At 45.2% G+C, this 20559-nt stretch overlaps 1 protein-coding gene across 1 annotated transcript; it reads right to left on the bottom strand.

The window, feature by feature from the left end:
- Positions 1-4612: 4612 nt before the first annotated feature.
- Positions 4613-19643, bottom strand: ADI1 (acireductone dioxygenase 1). Its single transcript, XM_083730899.1, has 4 exons — positions 19413-19643; positions 14227-14346; positions 8152-8331; positions 4613-5429 (listed from the first exon to the last, which is right to left on the bottom strand). The coding sequence occupies exons 1-4, from the start codon at positions 19530-19532 to the stop codon at positions 5307-5309; spliced, it is 543 nt and encodes a 180-aa protein (XP_083587025.1). The 5' UTR covers positions 19533-19643; the 3' UTR covers positions 4613-5306.
- Between the last annotated feature and the right edge of the window lie 916 nt (positions 19644-20559).

The following is a 20559-nucleotide window of genomic DNA, read 5'->3' on the forward strand; positions in this document are numbered from 1 at the left end:
TTTTAATTCCGAAATTTAAAAAGGAACGAGAGAAAAGTCCTGGGGGTTTCAAGCTGCTCCCTGATTGAGTGCAGGCAGACACAGTGGCTGTCAAACAAAAGTAAACAGCCCTCTCCCCTTCCCTAATTAAGAGTACAAATCATTACCTCTTCAAGCTAGTCAGCAGTCTAGATTTCCCAAGGTCCTCAAGTGCTCTCCGTTTTGCTAAAGGGCTATTCATCATGTTCATATATTATTATACCCACCCACCCCAAAGCAAATGAAGTAGGAAGGAAGGAGAACAGGGGAGAGAAAAGGAGAGAGATGGAGCTGTACTCTGTAAGGAAGCTGGTTGGAGGTGTGAGCGGCGAAGGCAGAAGCATTAAGCTACAGCACGGTTACTACTGGTCCCCTTTCAGCCTTCCCCTTCCTCTTGCAGCTCCTAGACCTTTTAATAGCTGCATGGCAGGCAGAAATTCAACCGGTGCATCTTTTTCCTACCATGGAGCTGCAGTGCTGGGGGAAACCGAAATGGTGGCTGATGTGATAGGAATTTTATGGTCTTAGATATATGGTAATGTTCATAAGTGTACCAACCGAGTACGTACATAGATCAGCACAGGAAGACCGACCTGAAACCATTTTGATTCCCAAACTGACCAAATGTTTTCCCTGCGAGGAGGTGGGGGTTGTCAGGGAGCCTTCCCATTGTCTCAGGAAATCAGCATTTTAATGGGTGACAGACTATCAGGAAAGACAATCAGATAACCTGGCAAACAGGAAAAACAACATTCAAATTTCTGTTTTAGACCGCCTTTTCTGTGATGTTGGTATGATGTATCTGGGGTGGTCTTGATCTACAGGGTGGCAATTTCAAAAGTCCATATAAGGCTTTGCGCGCCATTGTTCTGGGTTCCTCCTTCGTGTGGTGAGTGAGGACCCTGTTACAACAGATCAATAAAGAACAAGCTTACTAGCTGCTTTGCTTCTCAATATTATCTGGTAGGCCTGTTATTTTCTCCTACCAATAGGGAACCTACATAAGGGCTCTTGGATACCCCATAAGGGAAAAGGGCAATTTTTGTTTACAACACTGCAACATCACAATCCCAGATTCCTTCTCCTTCCTGGAGGTGTTCAAACGTCACAAGGGCTATGTTTACATTTAAAAAGCAAAACCAAAACAAAAGTATAATAAATTGCTGGCTGTTTAATTGTATAACCTTGAAAAGACACCTGAAGGCAGCTATGTACAGTGGTACCTCAGTTTTCAAACGTAATCCATTCTGGAAGACTGTTCAACCTCCAAAACATTCGAAAACAGAGGCGCAAAGGGTAGTCTGCAAATTTGAGAAAATTATATCTACCCTGTGAAGTAGCAAGTTAGGCTTGAGCAAATGACCAACCTGAGGTCACCCAGTCGGCTTCACAGTTGAGTCAAGATCTGAACCTGGGTCTCTGGTGCTAGGGATTATGGGAGCTGTAGTCCACCAACATCCGGAGGGCCAAAAGTTCCTCACACCTTCTCTACCTAATGGTAGGGCCGGCCCTGTTGGTGAAGCTGAAATGTGATAGGAGCAGATCCACACCAGATATAAATTCCTTTGTATCTTTCAGTGGATAGGAAACTATGGGCTGGGACATAGAGTCCTCTTACATGACACTGCTGCCGGGGTACTTGTCCTCTCTTTCATCCTCTGTCACTATCTGGTATATCTGATATACCAGATATATCTGATATAAAATTGAGAAACACTCAGTGGAAGCCGTTCGCTTTCTAAGGTGTGTTTGAAAATGGAAGCATTTACTTCCGGGTTTTCGGCGTTCGAAAACCGAAATGTTCAACTTCCGAGACGTTTGAAAACTGAGGTACCACTGTATTGGGAAGCTTTTTAATGTGTAATGTTTTATATGCTTTTATATATGTTGGAAGCTGCAGAGGCAAGATCGTATGTCAGCTACAGCGTGAGGATTCGCCCGCTGAGGGAAGCGGGCAAAAACACAGGCCAGCTTCTCTTATTTAGGTATGTCTGTGCTCATCACACATTTCCTCATTATTGGAGGAATGACTTCCAAATGGCCTTCCGGGGGGGGGGGGGGGACATGTTTCCTGGCAAATAAAGGCTTTGGAGAATTGTTTTGCCATTAAGCCAGCTGAACAGGTGAGGGACCGCTGAGCTACAGAGAGGAGACCCCATATCCTTCCCAGCAGCTGCAAACCCAGATTACAAATGGGCAACTGGAGTGAACATGCCAGGGCCCAAGTCTGCAAGGAGCCTTCTTGCCTCAAACCAATATTCCACCCTTTTCGTTTCTCAGTCCCAGGCAAGCAGGGCCCAACCAATGGCCCCTCTCCACTGCCTCTCACACACACCCCTACAGAGAGACAAGGTCTCAACACGTGCAGGCTTCCAAACCAACCTGAACCCTTTTAAGACTATGTGGAAATATTGTCTCTTCAGATGTTTCTCTCAGGGATTCAGCCAACAGCTGTTTCTGCAGATGTGAGTGGGCCACACCAAACCTGCTCCCGCTTACAGTCGCTTGCAAACTTAGGGATGGTTTCACCTGAAGGTTCCCTTGGGAGCAAACACACCAGGGTGCATTTCCGCAAAGGGACCTTCTTGCCTCCACCTGGTGTTTTTTCTTCTCTTTGACTCTCAATCCCAAATAACAGCCCCTTCCCTTCCCTTTCACACCTTCAGAGATACACAAGGGAGAGCCACACCACGATTTCAAAGGACATTCGACACAGCGGAGTCTGGTCCACTATGGGGCACAGCCCTCTGAAGGAGAATGTCAAGCCATTAAAAAATAAATAATGTTCCCCACATCTTGAAGCCCCACACTTTCCTGACCTACACACGTCTGAACTCGGAGAAGCTGCACAAACGTTTTTGTTCCCTGGCCAACAAGCTCTTTGTAGTACTCGGCCAATCCTAATCCAAAACCCTATGGCAAAAAATCACAATGCAGTGGTACCTCGGGTTGCATACGCTTCAGGTTACAGACTCGGCTAATCCAGAAATAGGAACTTTGCTTCAGTATGAGAACAGAAATTGTCCTCTGTCGGCGGAGCAGCAGCAGGAGGTCCCATTAGCTAAAGTGGTGCTTCAGGTTAAGAACAGTTTCAGGTTAAGAACAGACCTCCGGAACGAATTAAGTACTTAACCTGAGGTACCACTGTATAAAAATGCAAAATACATAATTAAAAAACAAAAACAGCCCAGTAAACACCCCCAACTCAAACAAGCTTGCTCCATCCTCCGTGTGACAGCCCTTTAGATATCTGAAGATGGCTATTGTCTCTCTGCCTCCTCTTTCCCAGGCTAAACATACCCAGCTCCTTCAACCATTCCTCATCAGGTCCCTCCCATGTGTCTGTGGGAAACGGTTGTCAAGGCTACTCTCTCTCATCCACACATATTTATTCATCCACACAACACCCACCAATGTATATTTTCCAGTAGGCTGTAGCTGGTTGCTGAAGCAGACAGAATGCTAGGCCAGATGGGTCCTTGCCGCAACCCAGCCCTGCGCCTCTCACAGTCTTTAGCTCCTCTCGGTTTTAGCATTCCACTCGAGTCCAGGCATCTGGCTCTTGCTGCCTGTGGCCATGTATTTTTCCGCCGGCACAACAGCCCGCGGGGGCTCTGCTGGGAACTTCCTGCGGCTGACGCGCCACCGACGACCTAACCCTGCCTTGAACTAGTCAGCTAATTAGTGCCGGGGTTAAACAAGAAAGGAAGGAAGCGCCTCTCTCCAGTGAGCAAATGGCACGACAGGCTAGAAAGCCTCAGTCCTACAACACGGCTGCCCTCGACGCCCACACATGCCTGACACAGAGCTGAGCAACCTGAAATATCAGCAGTGAAGCTAATGAGACGTGGGGGGAATGGCAGACAAAATCACGATCGTGAGCTCCCTGTCCGGAAGGAATCGCTCAGTGAAGACAACACTGATCCAAATGTGTGCAGGGTTATCATTCACCCCAGACTTGAATCCTGGCCACTTTGCTGTTTTCGAACCAAGCAGAGGGCTGCAATATGAATAATATTTGGGAGGAAATATGTTGAGGACTGCACCCCTGAAGTGCTCAACTGTAACGGATTTTTTTGTCATCTGCATAAATATTAAAACAAGACACAGTGTTCTGATTTTCCAGCAATACCCCATGCACTGCTGAACGGCAGAAAATGTGGTTACCTTAGTTCTGGTACCAAATCTGTGCAGCTGTTGGGGCATACCCTGAGTAGCACAATTGCAGAGAGAGTTCCAGTTCCTCTTGCCTCCCACCCCACAAGGGCTTGTGCAAACTCCTTCCATCTGACTTTCCCCACTGTAGGTCCCTCACCCCACCCCCACTGCTACTGCAGATCTCTCATTCCTCCAGAAAGTGTTTGGGAGCATTCAGGGGATAAGGGCAACATTCTTGTACTGCCAGATATAACCTATTGACCAGAGATGTATTTCAATGACTTGCTGCTGTAACCTGACTTCAATATGCATAAAAGGGTTTTGTTGGATTGCACCCAAGGCGGAAAAGAACTCTGTTTATCCAAATGCTTAGACAGTTAAGGAAGCCAGACACAGGGAACCTCGTTTGTCCCGACTCATTTATGAGACACAGTAGTTCTATTAAGTTATTTATTTCATAAAATTTATGTACTGCTTGATGGTTAAAAACAACAAAATCCTCAGGCTACTGGATAAGGCAGCGTTATAAGGTTGCTATTCATAGTTTCTGCCCAAATATTTGTTGCTAAAGCAGCGTTTGCACAAAGTGAATTCCCCTCTCTTTGCATGAGCACAGCACTGGATTAACTGAAAAAGTATTCAAACAGTTTTGAATTTGTATTTTTTAAAAGAAAAAAATCAACTTATCCTCAACTGAATAAATCTGTACTGTACTGAAAAGCAAAACAAGATCAGGTAAGCATTTATATTGCCTTGTCATCAGCCTTCCTCAGCTTGGTGACCTCACAAAGTTGGAAAAGCTACACTATATGAATCTTCAGGTGTAACTGAATTATTTAACTACGTGAGCAGCAGAGAGATCCTTGGAATAACTAGTCGAAGTTAAATGCAACCTCCAGATCTGCTCAAAAAAATCTCTCCCACTTTTAAGAAAAGGAAAAGCAATCATCTTCCATACAACAATTGATTGAGGAAGAACAGAACAAACATTCCCCTCTATTTGCTTCCCCTACATTAGAGCTGCAGGAAACCAATGTCTCATTAATAAGCGGGTGGCATTAAAAAGGCCATTTTGCTATTTCCATTGCGCAGAAGTTGTGGGAAACTGAGTCTCGAACCTTCCCACTGGTTTATTGTGCTGCTTGCACCAGAGATTGCTGGTACTGTACTCGAGCAGGAAAATGATCCGCAGGCCTGTTGTACGCTGTCCACACAGGTTCTCCGACAAACAGCCTCATTGCCTTCACATAATTCTGGGAACAGAAACACAGAAAGTTCACACTTAACATGGTTTACTTCTGAAAAACAAGAATGAAAACCCTGAAAGGAGTGGGGTTCAAAGTACAGGGCTCGAGTCCAACTGAAGGGTTGGGGAACAGCCAGCTTTGGAGAAATGCTGGCTACTTTATTTGAAATATCCATTCCCCAATCCCCATAGCCTAATTGTGTTTGGATTCCTTGCAATATTCACATTTTGCAAAGAGCAGACACTGTAAAGTGAAATCGCTTCGCCTTGTCCCTGCTCTAAGGCAAAAACATCCAGAAACCCATCATGCAAAAGAGATCATGAACAAATCACAAAAGGGGGAGCCCCTTTTGGAACAGCCTGACACACCAAAATTTAGCATTTAATGCTTTCCCCTCCCCCCCCCCTTCATATTAGCTCTGTGTTTGGAACAGTTTCTCAAGGTGAATTTTGGCTCTTTATAAAAAACAAAAATGAGTACTGCTCAATGCAAAACCAACTCTGAACAAGGCTTGGGGCACACACAGAAGTTATTGCAATGCTAGCCTACATGAAATCAGTATGATTAACATTTACAATTCAATACATGCAGGTTGGAGGGGTAAGAAGAGAAATCTCTTTGCTCGTTCCTCATTTTTAAAATTTACACATAAGACGTCTGGCTCCAGTTTCTGTTGCTGATGCACAGCAACATCTCTGCAGTTAACACTGCATGGTTTGCTTTGTTTTTCAACACTGAAGCGCCCTTACTCAGAGTAGACCCTTTGAAATGAACAGGCCTAACTCAAGTACGTTAACTTTAACGGGCCTACTCTGAGCAAAACTTGGATGACTGCCACCTAATCTTTCTGGCGATATTAACAGCAAGGCAAAACTTCTCGATTCGACAAAGCACATTCAACAAAATTTGGGGGTTGTGATATTGTCACTCTGTCAGGGCCTGCACCTGTTTTCCTACGCAGAGGGAAACCAATAGATCGCAGAGCTCATTCTAAGAGCCGGCCAGAGGCCTCAGATCCGTAGCAAGACAGTGACCTTAAACTTTCTATATCGAATGCTTTATACATCCCTCACAACAAGCCAGAGAACAGGAGGAGCAAAGCAGATCTCCCAAGGCTCCACTGCATAGTTGCTATGGCAACACCAATCCCTTACTAAAGATGGATTTTGTGACAAGGCCGAAGACACGAGTGCTCCATTTAACTGCAAAGGTAGCAGCAGCAGCGCAGAGCAGAGAAAGCGCATGTGCTCTAAATACTATCCCTGCCTGAACCTCGAGGAATTGATTTCTAATCCCAGAGAGTTGGGAATGGCAGCTTGGAAGACAGGTGGGCTTTATGACCGAACTGAGGTTGAAGCTGCCATGCTTTGATTACCTACAAGGTGCAGAAACGTATGACTTCCAGTCAGTACCAGTGCTTTTTTCTGGGGGGGGACACAGGGGAACACATACCCCTAAACATTTTGTGAATCTAAGTTTGGCCTCATTGAAGAGCAGTATTTCAATGAGTAGGAAAATGAGAGCACCCCCTAAACATTTTTTTAGGGAAAATAAAAGCACTGGTCAGTACTATCAACAAAAGTAGGACTGCTGGATTACTGGGGGCGGGAAAATCTGTGGGGAGAAGCGTTTTTAAAAGCTGTTTTTTTCTATACTAATAAATGCAGGCAATTTTAGATGAGGAGAAATGGAGCCAGGGCGTGGTCCACTGAGAAGAAGGCAATTTGTACAAGTGGTCCTTCTGTCCCCTTCACCACGAACCCCTGAAAACCCCTCTCAAGAAAGCAGTGAGGGATCCTCACCAGAGTTGCACAGAGAGCAAGATATTGCAGAGCCCGTGTGGTGTGGTGGTGAAGAGTCTCGTACCCAGGCCTGCAAGTCCGGGGTCAAGATCCTCGCTCAGCCCTGAAGCTCATTGGGTGCCCTTGGGCCAGTCACAGTCTCTCAGCCAAGCCAACCTCACAGAATTGTTGTTGAGGAACAGCTATGTACCTTGAGTTTCTTGGAGATTATGGTGGTTGTGGTGGTGATGATAAAAATTAGGGGAGGGGGAGGAATCCCTTCAATGAATTTCAAGTGACTCTCCCCACCCTACTCCACAGGTTTAATATGGCAAAACACAGGTTGTGTTCACACCAGGAGTGTAAAGCACATCTCCCCCCCCCCCCCCCAGACACACATAAAAATGAATTCTGGTAAACTGTAGTTTACCCCTCACAGAGCTACAATCCTCTTAATACCCTTAATTCCCTGGGGGAAATGGCATGCTTTAACTGTATGGTATGTCTGTATGTCTGCAGCCAGAGATGGTCATCTTTCTAATATAACGCCCTGTGTGAGGCCAGTATTTTGCTCCCCCAAATGGATCGTCTCAATTAAGGATCTTCTCAATTTTGAGCCCTGCTCAGCTCAGCACCCTATTCATGGGAACCACTCACAACGCTCTAAATCTGGCACTGATGTAGCCCCAGTTCCCACTGTTGAGATGCAGCCCTAAATTCCTTTTTTTTAAAAATAGAAAAACAAATAAAAGTGGTCACAGGCTCTGATTTTGTACCCATTGCCTGTTCTTCCCTCATTATCCCACCCACACATTTTTTAATTTAGCAGATTACACTGCAGGTCTCAAGAGTTTTGTTATTAATATGCTGTTCTACAGCTGCAGACAATTCTGTCAACTCTGTGTAGATGTTTATGGGGGGTTGGGGGTGGGGAAGTAATTTCATACAGATTCATCCAGCGTAAATCGGTGATAGATGCCAGCAGGAAGCGTGATCATGTCTCCCTTTTCCATTGCAATCCGGATCCATTTGTCGTCTTTATCGCGAACGTCAAAATACCCACTTCCTTCCAGGATGTAGCGAATCTCATCATCCAGGTGTAAGTGCTCTTCATAAAATATTTTTATCTGGGAAAGGGGAAGGGAAGAGAGAAGGAAGCGGCTTTCCATTTAGCGAATCTTATTACAAGCGGCAAAGCATGTAAAGATTGCAAGATGTTATGCCAGGAGACCCAAAGCCCCTCTCAATAATGCAATATTTGGCACTGAAAGGAGAGTCCTTTGAGGGCTCTTTAAGCTCTTTACCAGCATTCTCTAACAGCAACCTTGCAAGGCAGGGCAGCGTCATTAATCTCATATTGCAGATCGCTCTTCTGAGAAACTTGCCAACTCAAACCCTTAGTCCTTATTCCAGATTTAGTCTGAGAAAATAATACTACTACTACTACTACTACTACTACTAATAATAATAATAATAATACCTTTGTTGTCATTGTACAACTGTGTACAATGAAACTAAATGAACCTCCTCCCCAAAACACTCAATCTCTTATCAAACAACACACCACCTCGCAAGTCAATTTCGCTATGTTATGTTTTGTTCAACAGCCTAACAGCCCATGGATAGAAGCTATTTTTTAGCCTGTTGGTACGGCTGATTATACTTCTGTATCTCCTGCCCGAGGGTAGAAGATTAAAGAGGTGATGGCCGGGGTGTGAGTCATTCCTGAGAATTTTTCTCGCTCTCCTCAGGCAGCGATCCCTTGCGATGTCATCTAGCGGACTCAAGGGACAGCCCAAGATATCATGTGCTGTATTCACCACCCTCTGTAGAGACTTTCTGTCCATGGCTGTCAGGCCAGCATACCACACTGTGATACAATATGAAAGGACACTTTCTATTGTGGACCGGTAAAAGGAGTTCATCAGTTGTTGTTTAATATTATTTTTTCGCAAGACCCTGAGGAAATGGAGTCTCTGTTGGGCCTTTCTGACCACCTGAGTTATGTTGATTTTCCAAGTGAGGTCTTCACTAAGGTGAACTCCCAGGAATTTAAAGGAGGAGACTCTCTTCACACAGCCTCCCCACCGATATACAACGGGGCAGGTTCCCCTCTCTTCCTCTGCAAGTCCAACACCATCTCCCTTGACTTACTAATATTTAGGCGCAAGTTATTCTCTAAGCACCATGTAGATACTAATCACATTGGATCTATTGTCCAGAGCAGATTTTGTATATCAGCATCATCATTTCTATTCTGCTTTATATTTTAATGGGGGGGGGGGAGTCTCAAAGTGGTTCACAACACATTAAAACATCAAATAAAACAATCCAGTATAAAACAAATTCAAGCTTCAAGGAAAATATTTCACGTCCTTCTCTAAGTGACATTCCGCTTTCCCCATATTTAGTTACTTGCTGAATTTATATAGCTGCCCTATAGCAGAAGTACTCTAGGAAGCCAGTGTGGTGTAGTGGTGAGAGCGTTGGACTAGGACCTGGGAGATCAGGGTTCGAATCCCCACTCAGTCATGAAGCTCACAGGGTGACCTTGGGCCAGTCGCAGCCTCTTAATCCTTAACTGAGGATGGGGGTGAACCAGGTCCTCCTTGGAGAGAAAGGTGGGTGATAAATGCAAGAAACAAGCTCTTCTGCTTAGCTGCTTAAGAAAGCTGGAGGGGGCAGTCAGGTGGAGGTGTCAAATCACTAACCTGGCACCCAGAAATCTCCACATGGTCACACCTGGACCCATGCCAATCCCAAACACACCTGGATGATTGTTAGCGTTGACTACAATTCCCATCAGTCATGTTCCTCAAGGGTGCCAGGTTGCCCAAGGCTACTAAGGACAAATCTACACTCACAGTTTTTAATAGGAATAATGCTTCTCTAAAACACATGTTTTTTCACTGTCCTATATTGAAAGATTTTTGGCAAAAGGTAACTGAAACCATCAACAGGGACTGTATGGAACAACCTCACATTTACAGAGCAAAATATCCTTTTGAAAGATATGCCCAGTGCATGGAACCTTATAAAAGGACAATACGAGTCGACTCTCCGGGCCCTTACCATTGCAAAAAGACTGATACTGATGAATTAGGAAAATAAAAATGTGTCTCCCTTCTACAACTGGATTGAAGACTTCTACAAACTCACAACATATGAAGAACTTGCATATAAACGCAGACATGCCATGGACGAAATTCAACGATATTTGGAATCCATTCTTAAAAATACTGTAATAGGTTAAGATCTGGTGAAGTACAATAACAACTTTGTTACAGTATAGAGTTTTAGGTTTTATTTGCCTCCTCTCCCTTTACTTTCCCTTCTACATGGGTGATGTTTCTCCTTTTCTTTTTCTCCCTTTCATTTATGTCTCACCATGTTTAGTGCACACATAACTATGTACTTTTTAACTTTCAATAAAGATGTCAGAATAGAAATAAATAAACGTGGTTTTTAATGTTAAGGAAGGGTTTTGCTAAGCATTATGGACACATGGAATCCTACTTATAATGTTCGTAATGCGTTGTTAAAATGTGATACCCAAGGGTGCGGCAGAGCAACCAGCAGTAGGCAGCCATTTTTCATGGGGGGGGGTTTAAAAAAATGCTCTATTTTACAAGTATGCCCTGTGACGTTTTAGAACGATATACAGTCATACCTTGGATCTCAAATGCCTTGCCTCCCGAACAAATGATCGAAACCCAGAAGTGAGTGTTCCGTTTTTTGAACCATTTTCAGAAGCCGAACATCCTGTGCAGCTTCTGATTGGCTGCAGGACGCTTCTGCAGCCAATCAGAAGCCACGCCTTGGTTTTCAAGTGGTTCCGGGAGTCGAACGGACTCCCGGAACGCATTCTGTTCGAGAACCAAGGTACTACTGTATCTAATAATGTTAAGCAGGTCATTGTAGATCCAGCTCAGGAATCCATGACTGGTGGTTTGTAGTGGTGGCCCTTTCGCCTGCCCTGAATCTCCTCCTGTCAGCCAGTTTCACTGAGCGCCCAGCTACTCAATCCTACCCCAAGAGGACCTGTGGCTCTGCTGATCTTATTGCCCTCCAGAACCCATGCTGGCTGGGATGGAGGTGATTCAAGAGTCCCACAAAGTCCAAACCACAGCTCTGTATCAGAACTCAGCTACTCTTTACATGATGGATCTGCGAGTAAAATTACCTAGGTGCACCTGAAGCGCATGGAATTGCCAATGAATTATTCTCTTTCCCAGCTCCTCCCTCGGTGAAAGCCTTTCTTTTTTTTTAACCAAAGGTGCTACCACAACTGACCCGCTTCCTCAAGTGCTTAGTCAGCTCTGGAGCAAAGAGGGAGGGGGAGGAGAAAAACCTAAATTTAGTGGCGGAATGATTTTGTGAGCCGACAACAGCTGAAGTGCACTGGAGCTTTCAGGAGGTTGCGTCAGCCGGCGCTGCCAGGTTGATAATGCTCTTGAGACATGTTACGGGTCAGGGAGATCGCAGAACCTGGCAGAAATAAGCTGGGTAGGCATTCAGACTCCACTCCAGTCGCGAAATTACTAAAATATTCATAGCACTTAAAACGCATCACCTTGACAACCAGACAAGGAGAGGCAGAAGAGCTCCCTCTTTCTGAGAAGTCTGAATAATGACTACTAGAATAGAACCAGCCGGTTTTGTTGCTTTCATTTATAATGTCCCAAGGAAGCGGTGTGGCCAATTGTTCAGAAGGTTAACATATGTCCTTCTGCCAGATAAGTAGGGCGGTTGGTGGTGGTGGTGGGAGGGAAGGAGGGAGGGAGGGAGAAGAAGCTCTCCTGCACCTTTAAGAGTTGTGTAGAAGAGGCAATTTCAGAACATCTAAATAAGCCTGTTCACTTCAGCAGAATCATGGCTTTGTTAAAGGTACAGGAGCCCTGCCTTCCTTTTTCACCTGGCCACTCCGGAGGTAAAACCACCAGGTGAGAGTGCTCAGGTCGTATCTCCTCATCTCAGCGTTCACAGAACAAGAGAGACACAAAACGGCAGAAAACATATATTTGTTTGGCAGTATTCAGTCTGTCTTGCCTTCTGCTGACTCTGAACATCTAAGCCTATAGAAGAATCCTGTCTGGCTCGAAATCCTGAAGCGTACAAGGCAATGAAGTTTGCCCAGTTATATCATCACCTCAGGAGGCAGTGTGGTGCAGCAGTTAGCAATCCAAGTTCTAGCAAAGAGGAGATCAGGGATATATAAATATTATTATTATTATTATTATTATTATTAATAATAATAACAGTTGTGTGTCCTTGTTTCTCAATTTGATCGTTTTATATGGTTTTTTATGTTTTGTGGTATTTTATGCATTGTGACTTACCATTATTTTTATCGATTATAGTTTAGTAATTCTTTATTGTAAGCCATTTAATTATTACTCGCTAATATTTAATTTTACTGTTTACTATTACTGTACCTCCTAATGGATAACTGAATATTGCTTTGTTTGATATCAGTTGTTTATTTTGAAGTAGTTGTGACGTACTTTGTACTGGATCAGATTGATATTACATGTGTGATCTTTGCTGTCTATGTTTTTGTTACTCCGGCTTGTAAACTTGCCTTGTGTGTAGTAATATAGAAAGGCGGTATACAAATTAAAAGTGAAATGAACGTTAAATGAAATGGGAGTTCCTGAGTGGCTTTCTCTCTGCCTGTCCTACCTCACAAGGCTGCTGTGAGGAACAGAGAGGGTGGAGAGAACCGGATATTGCATTAAGCTCCTTAGAGAAAAGGTGGAATATAAGCCAAGTTATATTAACTTTGGATACTGTAACCCCATTCACTTCACCCTGCCTTTGCCAGATGTAAGATGGAGGAGTGTAGTCTAGGGGTTACCAATAAGCAGCAAAAATCACATCAAACTACGGTTTTGCGTGGGAACGAGGAACCTCTGCCCTCCAAACATTACTGGACTACAGTTCTCATCATCACTGACCACACTGGAAGGGGCTGGCAGGAGCTTGATCCAAACATCTGGAGGGCCAGAAACCCCCTACCCCAAATTTAGTGTGATAGCCCTGCATTGCAGGGGGTTGGACTACATGACCCTTAGGGTCCCTTCCAACTCTACAATTCTATCCAAAGCAGGCACCAAAATTTCCCAAATGCTCACTTAGGTAAAGGGACCCCTGACCATTAGGTCCAGTCGTGACCGACTCTGGGGTTGCGGCGCTCATCTCGCTTTACTGGCCAAGGGAGCCGGCGTACAGCTTCCAGGCCATGTGGCCAGCATGATTAAGCCACTTCTGGTGAACCAGAGCAGCGCACGGAAATGCCGTTTACCTTCCCACCGGAGTGGTACCTATTTATCTACTTGCACTTTGACGTGCTTTCAAACTGCTAGGTTGGCAGGAGCAGGGACTGAGCAACGGGAGCTCACCCCATTGCGGGGATTCGAACCGCCAACCTTCTGATCGGCAAGTCCTAGGCTCTGCGGTTTAACCCACAGCACCACCCACGTCCCTAATGCTCACTTAACTGCATGTTAAAAGGTGGAAGTTATTCGCATGCATACATAAGCCAGCCATCTTGCTGCCAACTTTCTCCATTTTTTCTAGCCCATTTGCTGTGCCTTTTCACAGCAGCATAGGAGGCAGAAATCAAACAGGTGCAACTCATCCCCCAGTCTGCACTCCAGAATTCACCAGCTGTTAAGAAGGTACAGGAGCCCTGTCAGAAAAATAATAGGCAGCAACCGAAGGAAAGCACATATCTTCCCATTATAATAGGTTTTGAAATGCACTAGGGAAGAAGGGAGAACAACTGCGTGACAGACAGCAAAATCCAGCCATGTCTACTCCAAAGTCAGCGCTTTTTAATTCAATTTGGCTTATTTTCAGGTTAAGCAGGGCTAGGATTTCAGCCTTAGTTCTCATGAAAGGGACAGCCAGTGTTCAAACAGCAGAATCGCAAAACGTCTGAAACTGGCACACACTCTAGTGGCGAGTTCCAGCATTGGCAACCTTTTCAAGTCCCAAACAAGAGACAGAATGTATTATACCTTCTCTTCGTAATTCGGAAGCTTATCTTTGTGTATCATTATTATATCCATCCAGTTGTAGTTCCTTTCTTTCCGGATCTCTGCTAAGACAGGATCGGTCTCATAGTTGTCAGCATCCAGCTGCGGAATTAAGAAAAGGGTTTTGGTGACAGAAGTGTTCAAAACGAGGCAGTCATTGCGATCGGCTGCATCCCAAACACTCCTTACGTACAAAACGCTTTTATGACTCTGCAGAGCAGGTTGTTGTGGGATGTGATACATAAGTAGCAGTCAAGTACAATATTCCTTGTTTTCCTAGATTGGACAAGTGGGGAAAGGTTTGGGCTGTGCGTTTAAAAGGTGAATGTAAAACTCTGCTAAGTAAAGGAACTTGCTAGTGCAAGTTAGCAAGGATATTAATAAGCAATATATCCTCTCCTGCCTCCCTGAACATTCCCACACTTGTCAGTCTTCCGATTGTACTAGGTAAAGGCAAAGGGACCCCTGACCATTAGGTCCAGTCGAGGCCGACTCTGGGGTTGTGGCGCTCATCTCGCTTTATTGGCCGAGGGAGCCGGCGTACAGCTTCCAGGTCATGTGGCCAGCATGACTAAGCTGCTTCTGGCGAACCAGAGCAGTGCACGGAAACGTTGTTTACCTTCCTGCTGGAGTGGTACCTATTTACAGTGGTACCTCGGGTTAAGTACTTAATTCATTCCGGAGGTCCGTACTTAACCTGAAGCTGTTCTTAACCTGAGGCACCACTTTAGCTAATGGGGCCTCCTGCTGCCGCTGCGCCGCCAGAGCCCGATTTCTGTTCTTATCCTGAAGCAAAGTTCTTAACCTGGGTTAACAGAGTGTGTAACCTGAAGTGTATGTAACCCGAGGTACCACTGTATCTACTTGTAGCTTGTGCTTTCGAACTGCTATTTTGGCAGGAGCTGGGACCGAGCAACGGGAGTTCATCACGACGCGGGGATTCGAACCGCCAACCTTCTGATCAGCAAGTCCTAGGCTCTGTGGTTTAACCCACAGCGCCACCCGCGTCCCACTGAGGAAATAAAGCCCTGGTGCTATTACCTGCTTACGTCCCGTGTAAAACACTCAAGATATAGAAGCCAGGAGCCAAATGGCTCCTTAAACAAAGGTTATAGTTGCCAAAATGGAATGTCTAGTTGCCATTTTGGGGCCAGGTGGCTTTAAAGTCTTATTTTTCAAATGATGTGATTGACTCTCAGTTAAACATCAGGCTAGGTCAGATGACAACCTTGAGCATACCCAATGGTTGGAGGTGGTGGGGATTCACAATCCAGAATTCTCTGGAGGGGACAGAATTGGCTACTCTTGTTCTGGAAACCGGCAATAAAGTTCTGAGTTTCTGAAACCACTTTTGTTCCTCAAAAAGGGATCGTTGAAAAGCTGGCCTTCCAAAGTCAACAGTAGAGCAGGGTTCCCCCGAAGGAAGATTGCTACACCAGCAAGAAGCCTCTGTCCATGAAGAGCTCTCAGCTGTTTTATACAACTTTCCCTTCCTGGATTTCCCTCCAGGCAGGCTGCCATCTTTGGCAGAGCAGCTTTCCAAAACAACAAAATTAGCCTTGATAGGGGGAGCAGCAGGGACGCAGCAAACAAATGAGATTAAATTTAAACGCAGACAAGAATCAAGGGGTCTTCATTGATTATTTCACAAGTTTAATATACTGCCTGGGTCCTGATTTAACTGTATTTGTTCCGTAATTGCAATGGGTTGCACCTTGAGGGAAGCAGCGCAGCGCCCGTGGGAGGTCCACACTGCCCACTCACCACCCATCCTGTCTAGGATAATCAATGGTTTGTACTGACATTATAATGTAAACTACAGCAAGAGTGCTAGAAACTCCTTTGCTGATATGTGTTAAATGAGCAGCCCCAAAGGTTTATGCTAAACCCTAAAGCAGAGGTACTCAAGCTCTGGTCTGCAAATCACTTTTGGCCCCCACAAACTCCACTCAGGTGCTTAGAGGAACAGATGGAGAACGGTCAAGAATAGCTGTATGTGGCCATGCAATTGATTTTTTCTTTCTTCTTCTGACAATGGAGACAGAGGATGTTTTGACCAGAGGTAGATTATTGAACAGGCAAATAAAGCCATAGCCTGAGGGCCATGATTTTCATAAGGGAAGGTTTTTTAATGTTTAATGTTTTATTATGTTTTCATATGTTGGGAGCTGCCCAGAATGGCTGGGGGCAACCCAGTCAGATGGGCGGGGTACAAATAATACTATTTATTATTATTTGTTGTTGCAAGGTGAGATTTCCATCCCCTGCCACCCTCAAGTCCAAATATGGAAAAGGAATGTTGAAAAATGTCCTGAGACCAAAGCTGACAAACATTACACTCACCTTGGGATGTCAAGGAAATCTATCTGACTTTTAGAAGACAACTGAAGGCAGCACTGTTTAGGGAAGTTTTTAATGTTTGATGTTTTATCACTTTATCATTATTATTATTATTCTGTTGGGAGCCGCCCAGAGTGGCTGGGGAAACCCAGCCAGATGGGAGTAGTATGTAAATATAATATAATATAATATAATATAATATAATATAATATAATATAATATAATATAATATAATATAATATAATATAATATAATATAATATAATATAATATAATATATAATAGGGAGAATTTTGCTTACACGCAAAGCTGGCACATCCATCAGATTAGAAAGTCAAGACTATGATTATTTTTTTTTAATGTAAGGGATGTGATTTGATTTCTAGCTTGCATACACAGATGCACAAACAAAGTGGTCCTCTGGGCCCCCAAAATTTTCAAGTGGCCCATAAAAAAAGTTTGAGAACCACTGCTCTAAAATAAACTGTAGGATAGAGAGAACACTTAGTTTAAAATACTTCCATGACCATTGCTTTGCAAACAAGATGTCCCAGGTAAAGAGCCTGCAAAATGTTTTGCTAGCTCATCTGTCTACATGTACAGCGGTGCCCCGCAAGACGAACGCCTCGCAAGACGGAAAACTCGCTAGACGAAAGAGTTTTCCGTTTTGGAGGTGCTTCGCAAAACGAATTTCCTATGGTCTTGCTTTGCAAGACGAAAATGTCTTGCGAGTTCCTGCGGGGTTTTTTTCCTCCCCCCCCCCTTTTCTAAGCCGCTAAGCCGCTTATCCGCTTATCCGATAAGCCGCTAAACCGCTAATAGCGCTAATCTGCTAAGCCATCAATGGGCTTGCTTCGCAAGACGAAAAAACCGCTAGACGAAGAGACTCACGGAACGGATTCTTTTCGTCTTGCGAGGCACCACTGTACATCTTTAATCTCTGGAATAGCTCAGTTGGTACAGCATGAATCTCAGGTTCAGGGGTTTGAGCAATGCAGAGGGTTGGACTAGGTGGCCCTCATGGTGCCTTCAGACTCTACAATTCTATGGTTCTGTGAGCTAAGCAAATCAATCATTTGTGGTACAGCACAAAAGATACTCCCAATCCACTTTAGTTGAGGTCTGCATCGGTACACTCCACCTATTCAAATATAGAAGGGAAGCAAGGGCCTAACCTTTTTCCCAGCCCCAATCTCTACATATTTCAAAAGGAAACAATAGGAGCTTTCCACACTCACTGCTTTTGTATTTCACGCTCTAGTATCTGTACTCAAATGTGAAATACAGTGTACTGTAGACGATCCGGGGGCACATCATACAGCCACCTTGCTGAAGCTAAGCAGAAACAAAGCAAGTGGCCAGTGTAGTAGAAAAACACTGTTCAGGGACCAGGTGACCAGCATGTGATATGGGGATTTCTGGCACTTACAGGAGGGTCAAGAGTCGCTGTGCTTGACTTGGGCACATGGAAGCTTTCCATACAATTATCACAGGCTGTAATTCTGCATTTTATGGCCGCTGGGCCCAGCAGCTTACGGCTGTTTTTCTCCACACCTGTTGGGGATGGCGATTCATACATCGGAAGAATAGGCAGCGCTGTGTCATGGGCAGAGTGCTGGAGCACAGGCAGGAAAAGCAGGTTTAAAAGCCCTCCCTCAGCCATGAAGCTCGCTGGGTAAACTTAAGCCAGTCAGTATCTCTTGACCTCACACCAGCCTCACCAAGTTGTGGGGATAAAATAGAGATTTGAGGAACTATGTATGCATTCAGCTCCTCTGTAGAGGAGCAGGTTCTAAATGTAGTAAATTATTTAAAAAATAAGGTGGATTCTAGTCCAGGAAAGCTTATGCATTAATAAATGTTACATCTTTAAAGTACCACACAACTCACTATTGTTCTTGCTACCACCACGTTAACAGAGTTACTCCTTTGAGAGTTATTATTATCAACAACAACAATAAAAATGCTATTATTAATGATAACTATAGCTGTCTCTCACCCTCCCTCCCATGCTCAGAGGGGGCACAGATATGGACTGTGTCGGTTTTATATTCACAACAGCCCTGCGGGGTGGGTTAAACCAGGCATAGGCAAACTCCGGCCCTCCAGATGTTTGGGACTACAATTCCCATCATCCCTGACCACTGGTCCTGTTAGCTAGGGATGATGGGAGTTGTAGTCCCAAACATCTGGAGGGCTGGAGTTTGCCTATGCCTGGGTTAAACCATGAGAACATGACAGGCCCAAGTTCACCCAGTGATCTTCATGGCTGAGGGCATGGGCCCTCATAAAAAAATACTAATTAGCTAACTGACCAATTGCATACCAGGTAACTCGGTTCTGCACACCCCTCCCAAACATAAAGCCCGCCCCCTAAAATAAATCCTGTCTATGCCCATGGCTGGAGGTGGTCCGGATGCATCTCTCCTCATCCCTGTACCTGATGGCAGCTAGGAGTCCAACAAACTTCTACCACATTGCAAGTACCTAGTCTCTGCTTGCAGCCCAGCTCTGGCCACTGGAAACCGAACTGCAGCAGTGCGCACCTTTAAAGCACATTCCTCACCTCAAAGAATTCTGGACGCTGTAGTTCGTTAAGAGCGGCTGGGAGCTGCAGCTCTGCGAGGGGTGGACCACATCCCCCAGAATTCTTTGAGGGGGAGAATGTTTGTGTGCGTACGCGCAACCTGCACCCAAAGCGCACAAGCGGCGGTGCGCAGGACTCCGACTGCTGCGTCCTGGACGGGAGGGAAACGCAGCCGCGCGAGGATCCTGCTCCCCTTTCCAAACCGAGCCCTGGCGCCAGGAATGGCTCCCGCTCCTGCCTACTTTCCAGTAGAAGACGCCCAGCTGCTGCAGCAGCGTCAGGCTGACGGGCTCGTTGGGCTCCCGGCGGTGTGCCTGGCGCTGGTCCTCCTCCGACTCGTCCATATACCAGGCTTCCACCATGGCGCGCCCAGGCCGAGCCTCTCCTCCTTCCCAGCCAGCCAGGCTCCCAGTCCCGACGGAGGGAAGGCGGCTCCGCCTCTCCGCTTCCCGGGGAGGGGAAACCACGCACGGGGCTTCCTGCGCAGGAGCAAGTGGGTCTGGCTGTGCCAAGAAGGGCAGTTCAAAGTGCGCGTTAGCCTCCTAGAACCGCAGCACTTTCCCCCACCCCATCCCAATCCAGTTAAACTCCGGAATTTTTATTTTTATTATGAGTTAAAGCGATTTTTTAAAAAAGACCCGTGGAAAAGGAGCAGCGGCCGAGTCTCCACCCCGAGTAACTGAACCGTTTGTGCACGTGTGAATTGGCCTGTTGGGGCAGCTTCCCACGGTATGGTGTGTTTCACACCAGCCCGCGCTAGCTGTGTGATATCCGCACCGTGGAAAGCTTAGCAGGGCGAGAGAACTAAAACTTTTTACCGTACTGGCTTTTGTTTTCGACCCTTAAAAAACAAAACAAAACTGGCATTTCTTTCTGCCAGCCCATTGTGGCTGGGGAAACCCAGTCAGATGGGCGGGTGTAAATAATAAAAGTATTATTGTTGTTGTTGTTGTTATTGGATCAGTCTCCCATAATGTACTCTGAAAATAGAACGGTTCAGAATTAAGCTGGCCACTGTATTTGTGGAGAATGTAGTAAATTTGATTTGTTTAAAAAAAGAAAATTGGGAGAGAACTGCATGTGTCTGCCTCATCTGATATTTGCCTGGTAAAAATTTATTTGTGTGTATATTTTGTTAACCTGCCCAAGCTGGTACAGGCAACTCTTTGCTTACATGGGTTACATTCTTGGGATAGGACGTGAAGCCAAAATAGTATACTGTATAGTGTTGCAGGAAACACCCCCCCCAATCATTCAGTTTGTACAAACACGACACATACACACTCACACAGGACATATGCAACGTTTCTGTTATAAATTCATAGTAAATCAACCATACGTCAGATTTACACCGGTTCACTTTTATTTTACTCCATTAAGGAAGGACTA

This window comes from Podarcis gaigeae (genome assembly GCF_964106915.1).
Source record: "Podarcis gaigeae genome assembly, chromosome: 3".
Lineage (NCBI taxonomy): Eukaryota > Metazoa > Chordata > Lepidosauria > Squamata > Lacertidae > Podarcis > Podarcis gaigeae.

Coding starts and splice junctions, on each gene's coding strand:
- ADI1 (XM_083730899.1), bottom strand. CDS start 19,532: ATGGTGGAAGCCTGGTATATGGACGAGTCGGAGGAGGACCAGCGCCAG. Junction 8,332..14,226: donor TTCCGAATTACGAAGAGAAG/GTATAATACATT, acceptor CCCCTTTCCCAG/ATAAAAATATTTTATGAAGA. Junction 5,430..8,151: donor GATTTACGCTGGATGAATCT/GTATGAAATTAC, acceptor TTCTGTTCCCAG/AATTATGTGAAGGCAATGAG.